The sequence below is a fragment of the Cupressus sempervirens genome, chromosome 9 (assembly GCF_028749045.1).
Source record: "Cupressus sempervirens isolate cs-2001-9-10 chromosome 9, ASM2874904v1, whole genome shotgun sequence".
In the NCBI taxonomy this organism is placed as follows: Eukaryota; Viridiplantae; Streptophyta; class Pinopsida; order Cupressales; family Cupressaceae; genus Cupressus; species Cupressus sempervirens.
Genome location: NC_143126.1, coordinates 204,637,889 through 204,660,976, shown reverse-complemented (window position 1 = coordinate 204,660,976; position 23,088 = coordinate 204,637,889). Strand labels below are relative to the sequence as shown.

Below are 23,088 nucleotides of genomic sequence, written 5' to 3'. Positions count from 1 at the left end.
TGTTGAATTAACTAGTATTTAAATACTTGTTAAGAAACTAGCAATAAATTAAAAGCTAATTCAAGCATACTTTGCAAGTCTATTTAGTTGTCTTTTTAGGATAAAAAAATTATACTCATTTTATTGACTAAGAAAGGGAGCATACATTGGAATCAAATTTATGGGTGAATACAAACATGCAAGAACAAGGAGAAGAATATATGAGAAGAAAATATGAGCTGATAGCTATAGAGGCAAATCTAAAACTTACTCATATAATAAAATGGGAATTCACCATATACCAAAATAAATAAATTCCAATACAAAGTGGAAGAAATGCTTCTTAGTATATTGCATGGTGGGAGAATACACTCCAGATGACTCATTGATTGAACAAATTTACAATATTACTTCTTTCGATGGGTAAGATCATGGTGATTATTGGAAGAAGTAATCCTAAATAATGCCATAATCTTTTTGTTAAAGTATCATTTTATTAAATGTCTTTCTATTACCATATAATAGAATTTCTATTTTTTAAATGTTGTATTTGATGAATTTAATTTGATTAAGTTGCATATAAAGTACATACCACATGATCTAGAAGTTATATAGACTCTTTTAAATGCTTAGTTTTTGATTAAGTAAAACAGGTTTTGAAGGGTGCCTAAAACCCTAAAAAAGACTAAAGATTTTCAATGAGCACATAAACCATAGGTGCAACAAACAAACATGGAACTGGTCACCCAACAAACAAAGGGTAACCAAGGTGACAAAAAAGCCTATCACCAGACAAATTAAAGGATCCAGCAAGGACGTAGGGCCAGATAAATCACGATTTGCCCTTTGATTTAGAGCCTTCCCTGCATGATCAAAGATTCATTTCTAAAGGAGGAGCAGATGGCTTAGATTTCTTTCCTTTTATCATAGTCCAACCATCCTCCACCTTTGCTGCCTCAGTAGTCCAGTTCCTAGAGGAAACAAAACATCCAGGGGAATTTGGTAAAACAACAATCTCCCTAAAAGAGCTCGAAGCTGACTAGCCACCCACAAAACTAGGAGGAAAAACCAATACAGGGGTGGGGGTCAGAGGGGGAAGGTCCTGACCCCCAATAGGACTAGGATGAACATCCAGAACCAGGGCGGGAGAGGGACAAGTGATACCAAACTCCATCTCTGTCAAAGAAACATCGACAGAGGAAACAACTGTAGGCAAGGGAGGCACATAAGAGGGCTCCAAAGTAGCAAGAGAGCCGATCGGGATGGCTAGTGTGGCAGCCACCTGAGAATCCAGAGAAGAGTCACCTTCCCCAACAGGAGGGGCTTTGAGCACAGTGTAATGATCACCTGAAGCATCCTTCTTTGAGCACAGTGTAATGATCACCTGAAGCATTCTTCCACCAAGAAGGAGACTTTTTTGGTCTAGATTTAATAGAGTAGCAATGAGCCGCAAGGTGACCAGTCTCTTGGCACTTCTAACAATAGAAGGGGATACCTTCATAATTGAGACGCTGGATCCAAGCTCCAAATGGAGAAGCCAAACAAATCTTTGCTGGGAGACCCTTGGAGATGTCAACCTCAACTAGTATTCAAGCATAAGTGGTGCGATACACATTGGAAGAAGAATTATCCACAAGCAAGAAATCCCCAATGGCCTCCCCCACGACCTCTAGAACAAAATCCACCCAAAGGTGAAGGGGAAAATTTGACAATCTAACCCATATAGGGATCTTGTTAAAAGATTTCGTAGATGGGTCAAAATCCTTGAACCAAGGTTTAGCCATCAAGGGGAATTTCTCATTCCAAGAGAAACCCCGACAAAGAATAGCATTTCTATCTTCAATTGAATCAAACTTCACAATGAAAAAACCCATAGCAACAAGGTATATATGAGCAATACTTGATAAAAAGGGTTCCCAAACATGACCAATCCATGCATGCAAGTCCAAAAGGGAGGGCTAGAAACCCTTGAAGCGAAAAATAACTGTCAAAGAGGAGAAATCATCCAACTGTTTAGAGATATCCTCAACAACGGCTGGATCTAATTCCAGAATCAACGAGTCACGAATAGCAATTGGCACAGAATCCTTGGACTCCAACCTCACATTCCAACCCCCAAAGCTTCCCTGGGAGCCCGACCTAGCATGAAAACCACCTAAGTTAGCCTCTTAGGTCGCAACATCTGCATAAGATAGGGTAGATCTACGAGCCTCAGTTGCCGACCCCACACCACCACATGATGGAGAAGCCAATCTAGAAGGAACAAAAGAATCGCTTGTACTAGGCCCATAGGCCACGAATGGGGAAAGAGCCCCAGCAAGAGCATCATGCAGAAAAGAAAACACAATAACCCTACCCACAGGAGAGCCCTTCTCGAGTGAGGACATAGGCATAGCCGACAAAGAGGGTGCTGGAGGCACAGAGCAAGCATCTCAGGATACAGATGCAGGAATAGGCCCTGGCGCCATAGCCAACCAGCGCGAGGATAGACAGTTCAAAATGCCGCACAGGCACAAGTGGGAGCGGGAGCAGATATTTTAAATACTTAGTTGTTGTGGTGGTGTGATTGAAATTTTCTTAAAATTAGAAGTTCACATTGAAAAGAGATCTATTAGTTGCCTAAATCTTTGCATATTCTATATGTGTAAATTAAATTCTTTCAATTGTCACATTCTACAATGAATCAAGTTTAAATCTCAAAATAAATATTATGTCCAAAAGACCATTTTTTTAAAGATCTAAAATAGATTGAATTGTTAAACTTTTATTTCCACATATTCTTAAAATATGTTCATTATTGTAACTTTTTAAAACAACCTTCTTCCTTTAAACTAATAGAGTTCTAACATTATGACAATGACAAAATTACAATTAATTTATTAATACAAATAGAAAATAGTAATTAATTTCTTTAAAATAATTATCAGAATATTTTAAAAATATTTCAAAAATATCTACATTTATAAATTAGAAATTGAAGATTAATTATGAGAAAAAATTCTAAGATATTTGAAAAATTATATACATAAAATTTATTCATTTATATATTCATTCTGAAAACAAAACTACATATAAATAATAATAGTACAAAATTCCTCAAAAAAACACGAACGATAATAATATTCCATACTTTAAAACACCATTATTTAAACATAAATTTTTGAAAAAGAGAGAAAATAATTTGGATTTGACGATTTCCAAGAATCTTTCAAAGCCTCGATGTACTTGTTATGCTAGTCCAATCTAACCAAATATGCCCATGACTTCGAAAAAAGTTTGACTACCAAGTATGCCCATGTCTTCCAAACAAGTCTGAATAACCAAATATAGCCAAATATCTGTTGTGTTGCCACACAATTCATTTGGATACTATTACCTCTAGTTTTACTGCCAAGGATTTAGATTCAAATGCACGGCTTATTCAACGGTTAGTCTCAGAGTAAGTGTTTTAATGATACAACCTGCAAGTTTCTGGCCGTCAGATCTAAGCAGACCAACGGTTGGCGCCATCACGCTATAAGGGAAATGCACGATATTTATTATAGCGCGATGACGCCCTGACGACACGTTGCAGGGGTGAGTCCGACGTTCTGCGGGTCAGAAAAGGTTCTTAATGCCCTTGGCGCTATGTCGCTATCGCAAATCGGCCGAAAAATCTCCATAGCGACATAGCGCCCGGCAGAAATAGTCACGATGGCGAATTTTGATGACCGACGGAATCAGGTGTTGCAGCGATGAATCAGGAGAAACCACGTGTGCCAGGTCAGAGTTCCTGTCGGCACGGCTAACATATTCGGGGCTTACGTTCACCACCGTCGAATCAGCTCGGATCAACGGTAAGCGCCATCGTGCTATGGAGGAGTTGTACGAGGGTTATGATAGCGACATGACACCCTGGTGACGTGTGTCAGGTGGGGCCGTGTCTCAAAGCGATGCCAGGTGTATCAACATGGAGGGCGGAAGCATGAGATACTACGAGTCCTCACGATCTTCGGATTTGGTCGCATCAACGGATGGCGCCATCTCGCTATGGCAAAGATGTGTGGATTTTATCATAGCGACATGGCGACCATCCGCCACGTGGATCGATAGGACCAGGTCTCACCAGGGATCGCCAGGTGTCGACCAAGTTGTGGTGCAGTTACGAATATGGCAATGAGTGGGATGGGTCTAGTCGCAGGTCACACAGTACGACAGGTCAACGGTTTCGTGGCAGCGGACAGACAGGTTCACGGCCTGGAGGTTTCAAAAACATGGCGAGGCACTATGTTGCCAATGAAAAACCCATGCATTTTTCGATGACGACATAGCGCCCAAGCAGAAAGTTCACCATGGCAAGAAATGATCAGACGGATGGGTCCCAACAGGTACTGTGCAAGCGCAGTCAGCGTGGCGAATCGGATGGGGACACACATAAATCTCAGGGTACACTGACAGTGGGCGCTATGGCGCTATGGGGATTTGGCCTCGATTTTTGCATAGCGACATGGCGCCTAGCTGACACATGGTCGCTCTGCGGATCAGGTCTTGGGTTGCCAGCTAGTCTTCATCGAACCAAATAAGGAGGTGCCATGTGTATGAGTCGGCGCACGGCGTACAGCGGGCCCAATAGTTCTAGAAGGAATGGCGAGTCTTCACGATCGTTGGATCCACAGGGATCTACGACTGGCACTATCTCGCTATCGAGAACTGCTCAGGAGCTAACATCGGCGACATAGCGCCCATGCACCACGTGTCCTGGTGGAACCATGTTTCATACAGCTGGCGCAGTAAGGACTAAGCGATCGTCGGACCAATGGGGAAGTGCCACATGTGCCGCAGGCCCAGTGATTTACAAGGGAAGAGGTTGCAGAATGACGAGTCTCCATGATCGTTGGATCGAGGACGATCGACGGTAGGCGCCATCGTGCTATGGCGGAGATGTGTGAGGGTTATGTTGGTGACACAACGCCTTGTCGACACGCGTCCTGTCGGCGCAGTCTAGGATGGCGGTTGGCGGTTAGTGTAACCGTCACCATCATGATAGTATTCAGGGTGGCGCGGTAAGTCCAATGAAGGGTGGTCGACCGCGGGAGGACCTCCAAGTGGCGAAATAAAGAAATGCAATTGGCCCGCGCGGCCTAGTTGACGCATAGGGAGCCCGGTTGACCTTTTGACCTCGACGAATTCATGAACCAGGAGGCGAGGATAATCAATTTTGTCGTGCGATCTGATCTCCATGATCAATCTCAACCTACCAGAGTAAATGTAAAACATAGAATGACACTCCACCCACCCGTTGATCCATCTACTAGGTCAGAGCACAATTATGGCGCTGTTTTCAGTCTTCTCGGGACATTATTGGTGAAAGAGATCAAATTTTCTGGAGATTTTTTCCATGATTGTCTTCCACGGTACTCAATGGCAGGTAGTTGCAGGGTCATTTCAGAAAAAAAAGATCTCAGTTACGCCTGAACTATAAAGGCAAATTTTGTACATTTTTTAAGGGTCGACTCTTCCTGATTTTCTCTGCTACTGCTTGCAGACTTGCAGTGTAAAAATCCCTTTGTCTCTGAGCTAGATAAGCATCCTGTATCATCTCTTTCAGCCATCAACGTGTATGTGCATCGTTTTTCCTCTCATTGATGTATTGTTGAGATCAGTGGTCTGCATACTGTATCTATCTTTGGCCTATTGAATAATATACAAGCGAAATCTTCTTTTCCTGGTGTTATTCAGTTGGTTTCCTAATCTGTATGTGGTTGTTGATCGATATAAGTCTGAATGAATGTATGACTTTGGATGTTACCCTAGTTCTGTAGTGCATATATGGGCAGAAATGAGTCTGAACACTCTATTTTGGTGCATCACCGCCTTAGATTAGACTAGGTAGATTTGCTTTCGTGCTCTCTTTCTCCCTTTTTCTTCTAAGAATAGATAGGTGCGCCCTGACAGTAAGAGGAAGCCGGCCTTCTCCGGAGACTCAACTTCGTAGTTCAAGTCCCACAACTTGGAGGTTGTTTCCATGTTTCACTAGGTTGTCCTCGCGCATGGGCCTTGGACAAGGGTGCAAACCTAAGTGACAACAGTTTTTGGCACGCCCGGTGGGACTCATATCAGAAGATTTCAGGTCTACTGGTGTCAAGAAGAAAGAATTCTAGAGATAAATGCTGAAGAAGTAGTGCTAGCTTCATTTTTTGAGCCTTTAAGAGGCTGGTTCTTCAAGTACTTGGCGACTCCAAACATCAAAAAGTCTGGTTCTAGACCAAGTTTGCAGTAATTCATGCCCAGGACTGAAACAAGGGCGTCTTCTAGAGGTAAATTTCAATATCAAGAGCTTTCTCTTTCAAATCCTAGGAGAAGAAGGACTAGAACTTCATTATCACCAGTTAGGGGTAGAATAACAGTTGATATACCTGTAAGATCTGTCTCTACTCCCCCTACTATTCGAACTCAGCCTAGATTGCCATCAACACTCATCAATAGAACACTTGTTTATATGGCACAGCCAAGAGTTCATGCTTTTGTCACCTTTAATGGTGGAAGTCCTCTGTTGTTAGCCCAAAGACATGATATACCAGTATCTGCACTAAAAAGTATACCTGATTTTACTGGTGAAACTTCTATTTCCCCTCTAGAGCATATCCAAGAGGTAGCAAATTTCTGCAATATTCATGGTATTACAGAAGATGATGTTGCCGTCAGACTCCTTGCCTCATCTTTAAAAGGAAAAGCATTACAGTGGTATAGAGGCTTAGCTCATGGTTCCATAATTGATTGGGATGGACTAGGAGCAGGATTATGCAAACATTTTGAGGATAAGAGTGACCATTTGTCACTACTAGAGTAGCAATAAAAAGAGCCCCCCATGAATGTATGACTGATTTTAATTACAGATTCCAAAAGACATGGGATATAATACCTACTATAGTGAAACCTACCCCTGGTAATGCCTTCTTGCATTACCTTAGAGCTTTCAACAGTGACATTGCCACCACAATCCAAACTATGGGAGGAGATACATTACCAAATGCTTATGAGACAGCTATAAAAGCTGAGAATATCCTAATACAAGGTGGGAAGTTGGCTCCAAGGCCTCCTATGCCTTTCTTTCCTGATGTTCCCAACCACCAACGAGCAATAGCCCCCCTTCCTACAATTTCTACGTCACAAGCCCTTACTCCAGTTCCCCAATCTTCCACATCCTCAAACGGAATAGAGGAACTCAAGGAAATGCTCCAAGGTCTAGTGCTGAATACAGATAAAAGAGAGAGGACTCTGGATAAAAAATTGCAAGAGTAGGGGAAGGAGTTGAAGGACCAAGGGAAGAGATTAGAGGATAGTTTTTCTCTAATACAAAAAATGAGTAACAAGGTGGTGGCCTTAGAAAGGCAGCAAGCCCAAAGTGGTAAGCCCCCCCAATTACAACATCAGGCTCTAAGTGGTGGTAGGCCTCCTAATCATTGGAATAGCTCTTTTGATCAGAATAGGCAAAATAGTCATGCTGCTGCTTCAAGCTCAAATCAGAGTAGAGCTTTAGTTCCTCAAAATAACTTAGCCCAAGATCAAGACTTCTGTCCTTCATGTAACTATTCTTATACCTATTGCCTATGTCAGAAGGCAGAATCTTATTTGGCCCTAACTGTCCAGGAGTCCGCAGTAAAGCAATCATACAATGAAGATCATCCCAAGGAGGCCTCATATACTCAGAGGCAGGGTGATTTCTCTTTTATGAATCACCAGATGGAGGAGCATTGTAATGTAAACCAGGATTCCGTTGCTCATAACACAAGAAGCAAGAGGAGAGCTATGGAATATACTGCCCCCCTTTCTCCTGAGCAGGCCTCAACTTCGAGTGTTATACCTCATACACAAAAAGCAAATGAGCAAACAAACACTTCACAACAGCAAAGGCAAGGTCTAAGAAAGGAGGATGCAAGTGATCCCTATGTTGCTTCATCTCGGCCTCTCATGGGTATAGCTCCCAAAGTTTCTGCCAAAATTCCTAATACACCCTTGAGTGTGGTAGAGCAAATGAAAAAAACCAATGTAAGCATTTCCATGTGGGATGCAGTTGCCACCATACCAATGCAGAAAAGGATGCTGTAGCAAGAATTGGAAAAGATTGAGCCCAAAGATCAGTCATCTACCATGGAGGGTGACACTAGTTTAGTACAACCATCAGGTGACGTGGAGACAAATAAAAAGGTTAGACCTCCTCCATTCTATGTTTCTCTGATTATAGGGGGCAAGTTAGTCCATAATTGCATGATAGATTCAGAGGCTAGCAGCTCAGTAATGCCTAGGTGTGTTGCTGATGCTTTAGGAATGAAATATGAGCCCATTATTAGGGATGTGTTACAACTAGATGGGAGTACTGTCAAAACCGTAGGCATCCTTAGGAGTGTGGAAATGGCCCTACATGCATGCCCTGGTTGTACTGTGATTCAAGACATATCTGTTGCTGAAGTCAAGCCCTATTTTTCCATCTGTCTTTCAAGAGACTTCACTGCCCAAATAGGTGGATTCATATCTGCTGATTGGTCTTATATGTCATTTAAGACCAGATATGGGGCCAACGCTTCAATTAGAGTAGAACCTCAAGCCCTTCATCACACTGAACCCTACACTCCCAACTTCATTAATATGAATTGCCCCATTTTGGAGATGGATGAAAATGACATAGTAAATGAGCCTGCCACCTCCATAGTAGAGATTCCTGATTTCTTCTTAGATGAGTGGGCAAATACATGTCAATTTGAGCCTATGTCGAAAACTCTTGAGACAGGCCTTAGTACATATTGCATAATAGAGAAGGAGGCTCAAGTTCCTGATCTTGTTGGAGCTAATGATGACATGAGTGGAATATGGAATATGTACTTTGATGGCTCAAGGAATAGAAATGGAGTAGGGGCCGGTGTTATGTTGATCTCTCTTGCACAAATAAGATACTACTTCTCTTTTAGGCTCCAATTCAGTTGTACCAATAATGTGGCCGAGTATGAATCCTTGATCCAAGGTCTCCTACTTGCCCAAAAGAGGGTAATTCAAGCCTTGAAAGTATATGGAGACAGTGAGTTGGTAGTGAACCAAGTGAGAAATCAGAATATCACCAAAAATGGCCTGCTCAAGTCTTACAAACACAGAGTCTGGGATTTACTTGAGGGTTTCCAAGCATTTAATATCCAAAGCATTCCTAGGAAAGAAAACAAATATGCTGATAGGCTTGCAGCAATGGGTGCATCTTATGATGTGCCAGGGAATCTCGAGGAAGAGAGGAAGCAACAAATAAGGGTGGTAGTAAGGCCTGCTGTTCCTGATAATAATACTCATTGGTAGGTGTTTGAGTCCGATGAGCAGATTGTGAGTTTCTTGCAGAATGAAGCAGAATTTTTAGAAAGAAATCAGTCAAGACTACAAGATCAGTATGGTGATAAGATCATTCACCTCAGTTCCAACAAGTTGCCCAAGGGTCTCATTACCTTGGAGAGTGTCTTTAATCCTGATGATCAGACAAGAGGCAAAGGAATAAATCTAGCTGCAGAAAAGGATGATCATGCTCCAGTTACTATTGCTGATGGAAAATCTCTTAACATGGGGAAGGTATGTTCTGAGGCTGAGCAAGAAAATTTCATTCATCTATGTCTAGAATTTAATGATGTGTTTGCTTGGTCATATGATGACTTAAAGGGGTTTGACCCTAGTTTGTTTCAGCATACCATAGATTTAGTTGATAGGGTCAAACCAGTAAGGCAAAAACAGAGGCCAGTGAATCCCAAGATTGAACCCTTAATGAGGAAGGAACTATCCAAGTTGATTGAAGCTAACATAATTTTTCCTATCAAACACTCATCATGGGTGGCTAACCTTGTCCCTGTAAGGAAGAAGAATGGAGAAATCAGATTGTGTGTGGACTTTAGGGATCTTAATCAGGCTTCCCTTAAGGATCACCATCCTCTCCCTTCTATGGAGCAAATTCTGTCCAAGGTCAGTGGGTCAAGGAGGTTCTCTTTTCTTCATGGATTTTCTGGTTATAACCAAGTGTTGGTTAAAGAATTTGATAGATATAAGACAACATTTACTACTAAATGGGGCACCTATGCTTATTGCAAGATGCCATTCGGACTAACAAATGTAGGTGCCACGTTCCAAAAGGTAATGGAGGTAGCTTTCAAAAGATTAATCGACAAGTTTGTCTTAGTATACCTTGATGATATAACTGTATATTCCAAGAATGTAAAAGATCACCTTGATCATTTGAGACATGTATTTCTAAGATGTAGAGAGTTTGGGGTTTCCCTCAACCCAGCCAAGTGTGTCTTTGCTACAAGCCAAGGAAAATTACTGGGACACATTGTATCTAAGGATGGGTTGACCATTGATCCAGAAAGAACAAAAGCCATACTTGCCCTTCCCCTCCCTAAACACAAGAAAGGGCTGCAAAGTTTCCTTGGTAGGATAAATTTTGTAAGAAGGTTTATTCCTAATCTTGCCATCATGGTGAAACCCCTCACAGCCATGCTTAAGAAAGATATGGTCTTCTCATGGACCAAGGAGGGGAAGGAGAGTTTTGAAGAAATTAAGGCAGCCATAGCCTCAGCCCCCACTCTCATGAACCCAAATTTTGAGAAAGATTTCATCCTCTACACTTTAGATGGTGAGTCAAGTGTTTCTGTTGTCTTGACTCAGACAAATGACAAGAATGAGGAGCAACCCATAGCCTTCTTTAGTGAAGGACTCAAGGAGTATGAAGATAAGTATAACTTTGTTGAGAAGCAAGCCCTTGCAGTCATTAGAGCTTTGAAGAAATTTAGACACCTCTTATCCCACAATAGGATCCATTTGTTGGTGCCCCATGCGAGTGTAAAAGATTTCTTGTTAAGCAAGGACATCGGTGAAAAGAGAGCTGGATGGATCACTAGGGTAATGGAATATGATGTTGATATTCAAATTACCAAGTTGGTAAGAGGGAGAGGATTATGCAAGGAAATGTTATCAGGTCAGGATTCAGATGAAGGGACTGCTATGGTAATTGCAGAGTTGCAGGAGGAAAGAAATGTTAATGCCCCAAGGAGTTGGATGGATGACATGAGGAACTTTTTATCAGGGAATGGATACCCTCAGGGATTGGATAGAGCTAAAAGAAGACAATATAGACTGCAATCCATTCCCTATGTTGTGATTGATGATATCCTATTTAGGAGGGATTTTAATGGGACCCTGTTGAGATGTATTGAAGAAGATCAGGTTGAGAGGATGATTAAAGAACTTCATGATGGCCCTGATGGTGGCCACTTCTCTGCAAGAACAATCGCCATGAAGATCATGAGGGCTGGATATTACTGGCCATCTCTGTTCCATGATTGTTATAGGTATGTGAGAAAATGTGAGAAATGTGCCTTTTTCTCAGGTAAACAAAGACTTGCAGCTCTTCCTCTTCACCCCATTCAGGTGGATCAGCCCTTCACCCAGTGGGGGTTGGATTTCATAGGCCCCATTAATCCTCCATCTAGCGCAGGTCATAAATGGATCTTGGCTACTACCGATTATTTCACTAGGTGGACAGAGGCAGTTGCCTTGAAGGATGCTACAGAGCCATCAGTTGTTGAATTCCTTGATGGAATTGTATCTAGGTTTGGAGCTCCTTCTACTATCATCTCAGATAATGCCAAATCTTTTGTTGGAACCCAGATTTGTGCATGGGCAACGAGTCACAATATCTATCTGAGCACATCATCAAATTACTACCCGCAGGATAATGGTTTGGTTGAATCCTCCAATAAGAATCTGATCAGAATCATAAGGAGAACGATAGAAGACAATTAGAGGGTCTGGCATAAAAAATTAAGGACTGCTCTGTGGGCTGATAGGATAACACCCAAGAGATCTATTGGGAATTCACCTTTTGTGCTAGTATATGGTAGGGAGGCCAGACTTCCAATCTCGTTGGAATTCCCATCCTTGGAGTTGGCTCATCAGCTGGAATTGGTTGAAAATAGTCCCATGTCAGTGAGAATGGCAGAGTTGATTGAACTGGAAGAAAAGAGAAACAAAGCTATGCAAACCCTGGAGATACACCAGCAGTAGATGAAGAAGACTTTTGATAAGAAGGCAAGGGCCATAATCTTCAGAGAAGGAGATTTAGTTCTCAAGTGGGACTTAGACAGAGCAAAACCAAGAAGGCACTCCAAATTTGATCCACTATGGAGTGGCCCTTATCTGATCTCCAGTTGCAAACAGGCCAATGCGTTCCATCTAAGTAGGCCAAATGGTGAAATTCTGCCCATTCCAGTCAATGGGATCCATTTGAAGCCCTGTTTTTGAAAGTTGTGAATCCATGTACATAGTTAGTTTAGTTGCTTCCTGTTGTTCCTATTTTACAATAAGTGCGTGTGCACATGGCTCACTTCTTGAGTCGCCAGTTCTTGAAGTTTTGACAAGTCTCAGGTTGGTGAGGAGGTCCTATTTTTTGTTTTCAAGTCGCAAGACAGAGCCAGAGTTCAACAGTTCTTTACTATTTTGATTTCCTCATTAAGGGTTAGGGTTTCTTGTAGCTCTCGGTTCCGTAACTTCTGGGCCCTCTTTTCTGACTCTATGGCCCAATGGATTATTCTCAGGCACTGGTCATGCATTGAGCAGGCTCATGCCCCCTGCGAGTCGCCTCAAGTGTTACCTCTGGTTTTACCGCCAAGGATTTAGATTCAAACGCACGGCTTATTCAACGGTTAGTCTCAGAGTAAGTATTTTAATGATACAACCTACAAGTTTCTGGCCGTCAGATCTAAGCAGACCAACGGTTGGCGCCATTGTGCTATAAGGGAAATGCACGATATTTATTATAGCGCGATGATGCCCTGACGACAAATTGCAGGGGTGGGTCCGGCGTTCCGCGGGTCGAAAAAGGTTCTTAACGCCCTTGGCGCTATGTCGCTATCGCAAATCGGTCGGGAAATCTCCATAGCGACATAGCGCCCGACAGAAACAGTCACGACGGCGAATTTTGATGACTGGTGAAATCAGGTGTTGCGGCGACGAATCAGGAGAAACCACATGTGCCAGGTCAGAGTTCCTGTCGGCACGGCTAACAGAGTCGAGGCTTACGTTCACCACCGTCGGATCAGGTCGGATCAACGGTGAGCGCCATTGCGCTATGGAGGAGTTGCGCGAGGGTTATGACAGCGACATCGCGCCCTGGTGACGTGTGTTAGGTGGGGCTGTGTCTCAAAGCGATGCCAGGTGTATCGACATGGAGGGCAGAAGCATGAGGTACGACGAGTCCTCACGATCGTCAGATTTGGTCGCATCAACGGATGGCACCATCTCGCTATGGCGAAGATGTGCGGATTTTATCATAGTGACATGGCGACCATCCGCCACGTGGATCGACAGGACCAGGTCTCACTAGGGATCGCCAAGTGTCATCCAAGTTGTGGTGCAGTTACGAATATGGCAATGAGTGGGATGGGTCCGGTCGCAGGTCGCAGAGTACGGCAGGTCAGCGGTTTTGTGGCGGCGGGCAGACAAGTTCACGGCTTGAAGGTTTCAAAAACACGGCGAGGCGCTATGGCGCCAACGGAAAACCCATGCGTTTTTTGATGGCGACATAGCGCCCAAGCGGAAAGTTCACCATGGCAAGAAATGATCAGACGGATGGGTCCCAGCGGGTACTGTGCAAGCGCAGTCGGCATGGCGAATCGGATGGGGACACACGTAAATCTCAGGGCATGCTGTCAGTGGGCGCTATGGCGCTATGGGGATTTGGCCTCGATTTTTGCATAGCGACATGGCGCCTAGCTGACACGTGGTCGCTCTGCGGATCAGGTCTTGGGTTGCCAGCTAGTCTTCATCGAACCAAATAAGGAGGTGCCATGTGTATGAGTCGACGCACGGCGTACAACGGGCCCAGTAGTTCCAGAAGGAATGGCGAGTCTTCGCGATCGTCGGATCCGCAGGGATCTACGACTGGCGCTGTCTCACTATCGAGAATTGCTCAGGAGCTAACATTGATGACATAGCGCCCGTGCACCACGTGTCCTGGTGGAACCATGTTTCATACAGCTGGCGCAGTAAGGACTAAGCGATCGTCAGACCAATGGGGAAGTGCCACATGTGCCGCGAGCCTAGTGATTTACAAGGGAAGAGGTTGCAGAATGACGAGTCTCCATGATCGTTGGATCGAGGACGATTGACGGTAGGCGCCATCACGCTATGGCGGAGATGTGAGAGGGTTATGTTGGCGACACAGCGCCTTGTCGACATGCATCCTGTCGGCGCAGTCTAGGATGGCGGTTGGCGGTTAGTGTAACCATCACCATCATGATAGTATTCAGGGTGGTGCGGTTAGTCCAATGAAGGGTGGTCGACCGCGGGAGGACCTCCAGGTGGCAAAATAAAGAAATGCAATTGGCCCGCATGGCCTAGTTGACGCATAGGGAGCCCGGTTGACCTTTTGACCTCGACTGATTCATGAACTAGGAGGCGAGGATAATCAATTTTGTCGTGCGATCTGATCTCCATGATCAATCTCGACTTACCAGAGTAAATGTAAAACACAGAATGACACTCCACCCACCCGTTGATCCATCTACCAGGTCGGAGCGCAGTTATGGTGCCATTTTCAGTCTTCTCAGGACATTATTGGCGAAAGAGATCAAATTTTCTGGAGATTTTTTCCATGATTGTCTTCCACGGTACTCAATGGCAGGTAGTTGCAGGGTCATTTCAGAAAAAAAGATCTCAGTTACGCCTGAACTATAAAGGCAGATTTTGTACATTTTGTAAGGGTCGACTCTTCCTGATTTTCTCTGCTACTGCTTGCAGACTTGCAGTGTAAAAATCCCTTTGTCTCTGAGCTAGATAAGCATCCTGTATCATCTCTTTCAGCCATCAACATGTATGTGCATCATTTTGCCTCTCATTGATGTATTGTTGAGATCAGTGGTCTGCATACTGTATCTATCTTTGGCCTATTGAATAATATAAAAGCGAAATCTTCTTTTCCTGATGTTATTCAGTTAGTTTCCTGATCTGCATGTGGTTGTTGATCGATATAAGTCTAAATGAATGTATGACTTTGGATGTTACCCTAGTTCTGTAGTGCATATATGGGCAGAAATGAGTCTGAACACTCTGTTTTGGTGCATCACCGCCTTAGATTAGACTAGGTAGATTTGCTTTCGTGCTCTCTTTCTCCCTTTTTCTTCTGAGAATAGATAGGTGCGCCTTGACAGTAAGAGGAAGCCGGCCTTCTCCGGAGACTCAACCTCATAGTTCAAGTCCCACAGCTTGGAGGTTGTTTCCATGTTTCACTAGGTTGTCCTCGCGCATGGGCCTTGGACAAGGGTGCAAACCTAAGTGACAACAGATACATAATATTCGTATTGTGTTGCTATACAATTCTTAGATAATTAATTTTTACATATTGAAATTCAGATAAAATACTAGCTTAATGACAGAGCATACACACTGATTGGGCTCCTCACAGTGTAATTCCCATAGCTCCAAGTTAAGGCACCTGAAACCAATGTGTTGGTATCCATGGAACCACCTTTAATGGTGACATTATATGATAGTTTCTGGTTTAGAGATGAAAACCATAATGTCTCTGGTTCCACTGTCACATTGATTCCAGATGGTGCACTTACAATCACCTTGTATGTACTTGCTGCAACTCCTACATTGGTAACACTTCGCGGAAACACAGCTTCAAACGCTTTTCCTGGATCAACAAAAGCCATTATTGAAGGGTAGTTTAGTAGTCGTGCTCCATTCTTAGATGGAGTTACAAGATCACAACTACTGAAATCTCCTGTCACCAAACGCAAGCTGGTATCATTGTAACCTTCCCTGCAAAGCATATCAATGTAATCATCTACAACTGCATCATAAACAAGGCCTGGATCGATTGCCTTCATTGGATTGATCTGGCCAGCTCCATACCCAAATTCTGCATCCGCATTCCCAGGCAATGTTTCATCCATTACAAATGCTGCATCACAAGTTAAATGTCACATATTTGCTTTTGCAATTGAAACTAGTCATTGGATTATCTATGTAATTAAAATTAGTATAGGAATTGTTTATATTCAAGAAGTCTTTCTTTTACCTGTAGTCAGGAGAGCTGATTTTATAGCTGCAGGAGACCAGCCTTTATGATAAGACTTAACAAACCCTGCAGCTCCTGCAGCATGAGGGCATGACATTGATGTTCCTGATATTATATTAAAGTTGGAAAACCTTGTGTCTTGTGGATAGCCAGTAAGAGATATATTTTTGGCCCAAGATGCTAGAATGTCCACACCTGGTGCAGTGATGTCCGGCTGATAACACATAGCCATCATTATCTTCCATTCAACATATATATGGCTTCCAAATACATGATTTTGGGAACATATGATTAATATTGGAACTTTTACTTTAGAATTTAGACTAATGTTATGAAAACGATTTTTTTTTTGACACATACCTTTAGAATGTCCAATGTAATTGGATTGAAACCTCGTGATGAGAATGAAGCCACTATCGGTGCAGGTGCTTAGGGGTGGTTGTTTTTTGAATGTTTGCAATTGGAGAGCTGATGAAATGCAAATATCAATTTGATGGGCCCCAATATATTTATCTTCATTTAAGATTACAACTTTAATGGAAGTTACCTGGTTGAGTTGATGTAAGAAAACACAGTTTTTGATTGACTGGTAGATATTATTGTGGCGGGGTTTATCCATGTAAATGCTGTGTCATTGCGTCCATCATAAATTATAACAGCACCAGCACCACCAGCTACAAGGACTGAATAATCTGGAGGAGTGCTAACGAAATTGCATACAACTATCTTTCCTGCCACTTTTGTTTGATCCAAAGAACCCAATAGACAACCACTGAATTTTTTCATAGAAATAAGTAAGCTTTGAGAATCTTGATAGAAACATAGTCTCTAAATTGCAATAGTGAATTAAGGTTTATTTGTTACCTAGAGTTATCTGGAGTAAAGCCTCCAGAAATATTAGCCACATCCCCTCCATATACCAAAGGATACCATGGTTTCTCCATCGTGTATGTATTTATGGCAATTCCCTATTGGCAATTAAATGTTTTCATGAAAGAAAGCTGAGTTTAATTAGGGAGGATTGAAAATTGCTAAAGAATATTTTTGCTTGTTAAGAGTGTTTGATTACTTTGTTAAGAGTGTTTGATTACTTTATAGAAATGTTGGACTACGTTGAAACATCACAAATTATAAAGAAATCACGTTTGTAAAAATAAGTCAACTTTAACTAATTAATACTTTGAATCTAAGAATCAAAGCTTAGCATTTGATGAGCCGCATATAAATATTATTTTCAAGAGAAGTTTAGAACTTTACCTCTACAGAAATGTTGTTTCCCAGAAGAATTTCAGTGTCCATCTTGCGATCAATGGTACTTGCTGCAACAGTTAAAGACCAAGGAGAATAATTTGCAACAGTTGCTCTAGAGGGTCCAGAGTTTCCAGCAGAATTGGATACTAGAACTCCCTTCTGCATTGCATGAAATGCTCCAATGGCAATGCTATCTTCGAAGTAGTTGATAGGAAAAGGATATCCAAGTGACACAGAAAGAATGTCGACACCATCATAGATAGCATCATCAAATGCTGCGAGAATATCAGCATCACCACAACCACCATCAGCCCAACAAACCTTGTACATAGCAACCCTTGCACCAGGAGCTCCACCTCGGCCTTCCCCTTGAGCAATTCCATACAGACTTGCATTTTTTATAAAGTTTCCAGCAGATGTAGAGGAGGTGTGTGTTCCATGCCCTTCCCCATCTCTTGGAGATGGATAATCTCCTTCAGGTGGAATACTAGTGAAACTACGGTAAAACTTTGCTCCTATAAGTTTTCTGCAAATTCAATCAACATAACAGTTTAATCTTCCTAGAGAGATCATGGAAATCTAATTATACACAAATATAGGAATAACAATATCAAAAGGAAAGAGTGTAACTTGTTGCAGGCAGAGGCAGGAAAATCTGATGATGTCTGACATCCACCCCTCCACTTAGAAGGAATTGGAGCAAACCCTGTGTCCGTAAAGCTATCTGACTCTGGCCATATTCCTACAAAAAGATCAGCACAGATGTGAAAAACTAATGATTAAATCATCATAGCATTAAACTCTCTCAAATAGTTGGTTTTCAGTCACTTTCTAAGACATTTATTGTTCATCTAGTTACAAGTTAAGCCCTTAACCATGGTAGTAATCTTCTGTAAATATCAACATTGTATTATTTGCTTAGCAGTACAAAATCTATCATTTAACTTCTAAATTCTATCAAATGGCTCTTCTTAAATATCACATACCAAGGAACAAATTCAAGTTGGAAAAAATAAATCAACTTGGACTATTTAACATTCTTGTCTAAACATTAAGTTTTAGTATCTAATGTTTAAACCATCCAAGTTTAAACTCTGTTTTCTAACAAATTTACCTGTGTCCAAGAGACCAATAATGATGTCGCTCTGAAAATCCAGACCATTGCTCTGAGCAGATGCAGGCGCCAACGAAATCCCATGATCTTGTGTTAAGGTTTGTAACTGCTTACTCTCAAACACCGAGACCACACCATCCATTTCTATAATTCAACAGAATGTAAAAACATATGAACACCATGGATACTATATATACATATATATATATATATATATAAACAAATACAAATTTAAACATAAATGTAAACCAGCTTACTTGAAAGCTGCTGAACATGGGACGGAGAAAGTGTAGCTGCAAACACACCAAAGCTCTTTCCATAACTATACTTCAAAGATTCCATGGCTGCCTTGGAACTTTATAACTAATATTACAATATATTAGCTAACAAAAAGTACTATTCATTCCAAAAAATCGCATAACATGAAATTAGAATATGGCTAGCAAGTAATAACCTTCCATATAAAGATTCAAGCATTTCAAGGTACAAGGTAGCAGGTGCTTTGTCAGAATTCCCACCATCTTTTGACGGAATAGCACCCATGTAAACCACATAATCCTAATTTGACACAAGAATTTAGCCATCAGTAAACATTGTTGACATGTTCAAGAGTTAGTGAAACTAAATAGTTCACTGGTTTATCATTACCTTTCTCATGTCCTGCTCTCGAGATTCACTAGCTTTACAAAGCATTTGAACATGTGACATTGTCAGAAACAATTAAAACATGGAGAGGAGAAAAAGGTTTGTCCTCCGGATTGCCATTGCAAAAGATCAAATGTTATTATTGCTTAAAACGAATTGATAAAACTATAGTCAAGTGGGACATTATTTATAGAGGCCATTGTTGGCATTCTATTTCAATCCTCTCTGACAATGATTGGCAACAGAATTTGTAGACGACTTATTCGTTATTGTGGCTTTGTATCATGAATATGGCGAAAAATTGGATACTATGTCTTCAATTGAGGTCGATTCGTTATTTCGCTTCTATTCCATATTTTAGGAATATTTAGTAAATAGCAGAGACATTACAAACAGCCAAAATCCAAACATGGGAATGTTTGTATTAGACTAGAATATTTAGACGACCAATGATTCAGACACAAATTAAGGTTTTGAAATTAAATTTATAGTTTAAAATGATTGGATTCGACAAGGTGAAATCTTTGTTCTTTCATATAATTTTAATGATGGGTATTTTTCACATGCTGTAAGTGTTAAAAGTGATTGACAACCATTTTGAAAGATTAACTAGGTATCATTTTAAAGTGATTGACAACCATTTTTAAAGGTTAATGAGGTATCATTGGTATGATTTTATTATATTATTTATAAACTAGACAGTAAGTATAATTTTGAATGTATTTATACTTGCTTTGGTTTCTATTTTTGCAATTTTTAGAAAGAGTTCTTATAGCATTGTTTTTAAAAAATTAAAGATGTTGATAAAATTTGACATTTTCGATCTAGTATAATAATCTTGTTTTAGTTGTAAAAAGTTTATTTCCTAATTCTTATTATGAAATTTGTAAAATTATTTCAAAGATTTGTTAGGTTTATTTTAATTCTATTTATCTAATAATATCTAAATTTTAAAAATATTTTCAATTTTATTTGGTAACAATTCTTGAACCTAACATATACAATAACATCAATTCTTGTTAATTCACAAGAAGACTTTTAAATGAAGCCACAACCACACAGAGCTTACCAAAAACACCTCAACAAAGGAGCTAAGAAACCAAAAATGACCAAACAACAAGATGTAGGAGCTTTGGAAGAAGGAACCAATGAAAACCACAAACATTTATGCTTGAACAGAGAATGCACCCAAGAACCTCAAATGAAAACACATGATAACTATGGATCCAACCACCACAAACCAAGAAAGGGCATAAGTATTGAAAAATACAAAGAAATAGTACAAACAACACCCTATCATCATACAGGGGAAGAAACTCCGACGTCAAGGTGGGTAGAAAACAAGTACCCAAAAAGGACAGTTGCAAAGTCCCAAAAACCCCAAGCATGGAAAAGCAAAGTACAACAGAAGAAAATATATGTGAATGTATCACTCAAAAACAAGAAGAAGAAGGAACAAAGAAGTTGGAAACAAGCAAGCTATGGAGAATTTGATCCACTAGACATGACAAGGATGAAGTATTGTGGAGAAGAAGAGAAACCAATACAACACCAACCCCACAACTGAGAAGAACAAGCACCAAAATTGCCAACAACAAGAGAGATGGACACCCCAACACACTAAGACCCACACAACCAAAGAGGGAAGCAACTCTAGAAAAGGAGCTAGAGAAAGGTTGTAACCCAAAGCCATGAAGAAAAGGAAACCAAAAGATCCTAGAAGAACATTGAGCTAGCAAAAAGAGCCAAACTAGTTCAGGATAGGAAGAGAGAAACACAATCCAGCTTCCTGACACACCAACAAAAGAGGAAAAGGACCTCCTACAACCATTAATAACACCTTTCCATCAACAAAAAACCACCTCCATAAGCCATGCTTCCACCTCAAAAGGGGCTTCTACCTCAAAAAGAAGTACAAAAGATGAAAAATAGAACATGAAGAACCTCAACCAGCATTGGGCACGAAGAGAAAACCCCACCTCAAAAAGGGTAGTAGACTAGGGAAAATCTCACACACCACCACTAGCAAGAGAAGAAAAAACATAAAGAACAAGAAGAGACACCCACCATACTCAACCAACATAAAATCTCCAAAAAAGTTTAGCAGAAGCGAGAGGAAAAGAGCCACTCACAACACACTCCACAAAAACCACAATAAGGAACAATGAAATAACCCAAAATCCTTGAACCAAAAACCAAAGAGAAGGCCCCAAAACTTAGAAGGAAACAAAGAACAACCCCTAACACCCAAAATAAAAAGGCAACCAAACCCAACAGAGAAGAACAATGTTGCTCCTAAAATAAGAAGATGAGAAGCACACACAACTCCCCATCAACAACATTTCATCTAGATGCCATGGGATGAAGGAGCAGAAGGTCTCCATCATAAATTTTGTCATCATCTTCTTGCTCATCATTATCACAAGGAACAGAAACCCTATCCCTCCTATTCCCACTACTTTCCCACTTTGACATGATTGTTATCTGTAATGTCCCTGCTACTAGAGTTGGCAAAACTTGCAAAAATAAAAGTTAGGATCTTAATAAAAAAAAATTAGTATACTTTCCTACAATCTAGCCTAGACCCAAACCTTAAAAATGTCTCTAGATTAGGTTTCCTAACCCTTAATTATTCAATCATCTTTTCTAGAGTGCTCCCCTTAAGGCTCACATATGCATATATTGACACCATTAGAATATTCTTACCATTATATTTCCTCAGTCAAGTTTTTCAACTGGAGATAAAATCTTTTGCATACCAACATTATAGAGGCAATATCCTTTAGGGTAGTGTTTGGCCAAATATGCATTTCACCCATCTCTGATACCAACACTATATGTCCATCTCTATTGTGTCAACCAAATGGGCAGTTATACCCATCTCTGATACTGACACTAAGACATTCTGATCTACTTCATTGTGTCAGCCAAATAGGATGTTGCACCCATCTCTGATACTGCCATTATAAAAATTATGATCAAATCTTCTCCCCATAGGATATTTTATTGATCAAGTAACCTTTAATAAACATTAAGATGATTTCTTAATCTAAAAAGAGGCTATCTTGTTCTTAAACCATTAACCATTAAGTCATGTGTGTTATCCATTTTGAACTCCACCTTTACTTATACATATGTATATGTATAAATTATCCACAAGTATGATTCATTAAAATATATAAATTCATAAATATAATTAAACAAATATAATCCACAAATATGTACCTTTCTTACCTTCCTCTTTGCTTGGTCCATGAGGTTCTATCCTTAGTCGGCTCTTCACTGAATTATTCCTTCTAGATTATCTCAACTTTATATTTACTTTCTAAATTTCTTCCCTTTCTAATTATAAGGAAATGATAAAATGTACTTTTTTTTTTCTTCTTTTCCAAGAGTCACAACCTTTTATAATACAAATCCTTTGAAAAGTCACAACACTTCATAACAAAAATTATTTGAAAAAGTCTCAATACTTTATATTTACAATATTTTTTAAGAGTCACAGCTATTCATAATTATGATTATTTTGAAGGTTCACACCCTTTCAGTATCATTGATACCTTTTCAGAAAGTTACTTCCCTATTTTCTTCATATTACTTTCCTCTTCCAATTTTCTTTTTGGAACTCCTATCTTCTCCTTTTTTTTCCCTCTCTAAAATAAATTCTCCTCTCTTTTATATTTTAATTTTAAGAAGTCATGTACTTTTCATTAGATTTAGTTAATTTATATTATTCTATGCTATATTATTTATTTACTTACTAATTTGTGTTTATTATTAAATTTTATTTAGAAAGTTAACATACTTTTTACAATATTATCTCTTGTATTTCATTTTATTTGTTTATTTATTCATTGTATTATTATCAATATTTTATTTAAAATTATAAATATTATTTTATTGATAATATAGATTAGAAAAAAATTTCTTATTTTTATATTTAGTGTTAGTTTTACTTTAATTTAATTATCATTATTTATTTAATAACATTGTATTATCTAATTATTATTAAAAT

At 40.2% G+C, this 23,088-nt stretch overlaps 1 protein-coding gene across 1 annotated transcript; it reads right to left on the bottom strand.

Moving 5' to 3' along the window:
• Nucleotides 1-15,398: 15,398 nt before the first annotated feature.
• LOC149538206 (subtilisin-like protease SBT4.14) lies at nucleotides 15,399-18,971 on the bottom strand. The gene is given in 13 exon segments (XM_089802437.1): nucleotides 15,399-15,946; nucleotides 16,064-16,277; nucleotides 16,424-16,494; nucleotides 16,497-16,531; nucleotides 16,611-16,835; nucleotides 16,928-17,031; nucleotides 17,321-17,840; nucleotides 17,945-18,056; nucleotides 18,429-18,496; nucleotides 18,498-18,528; nucleotides 18,531-18,572; nucleotides 18,686-18,783; nucleotides 18,883-18,971. Coding segments are annotated over 13 exon segments (2,157 nt in total).
• Nucleotides 18,972-23,088: the final 4,117 nt, after the last annotated feature.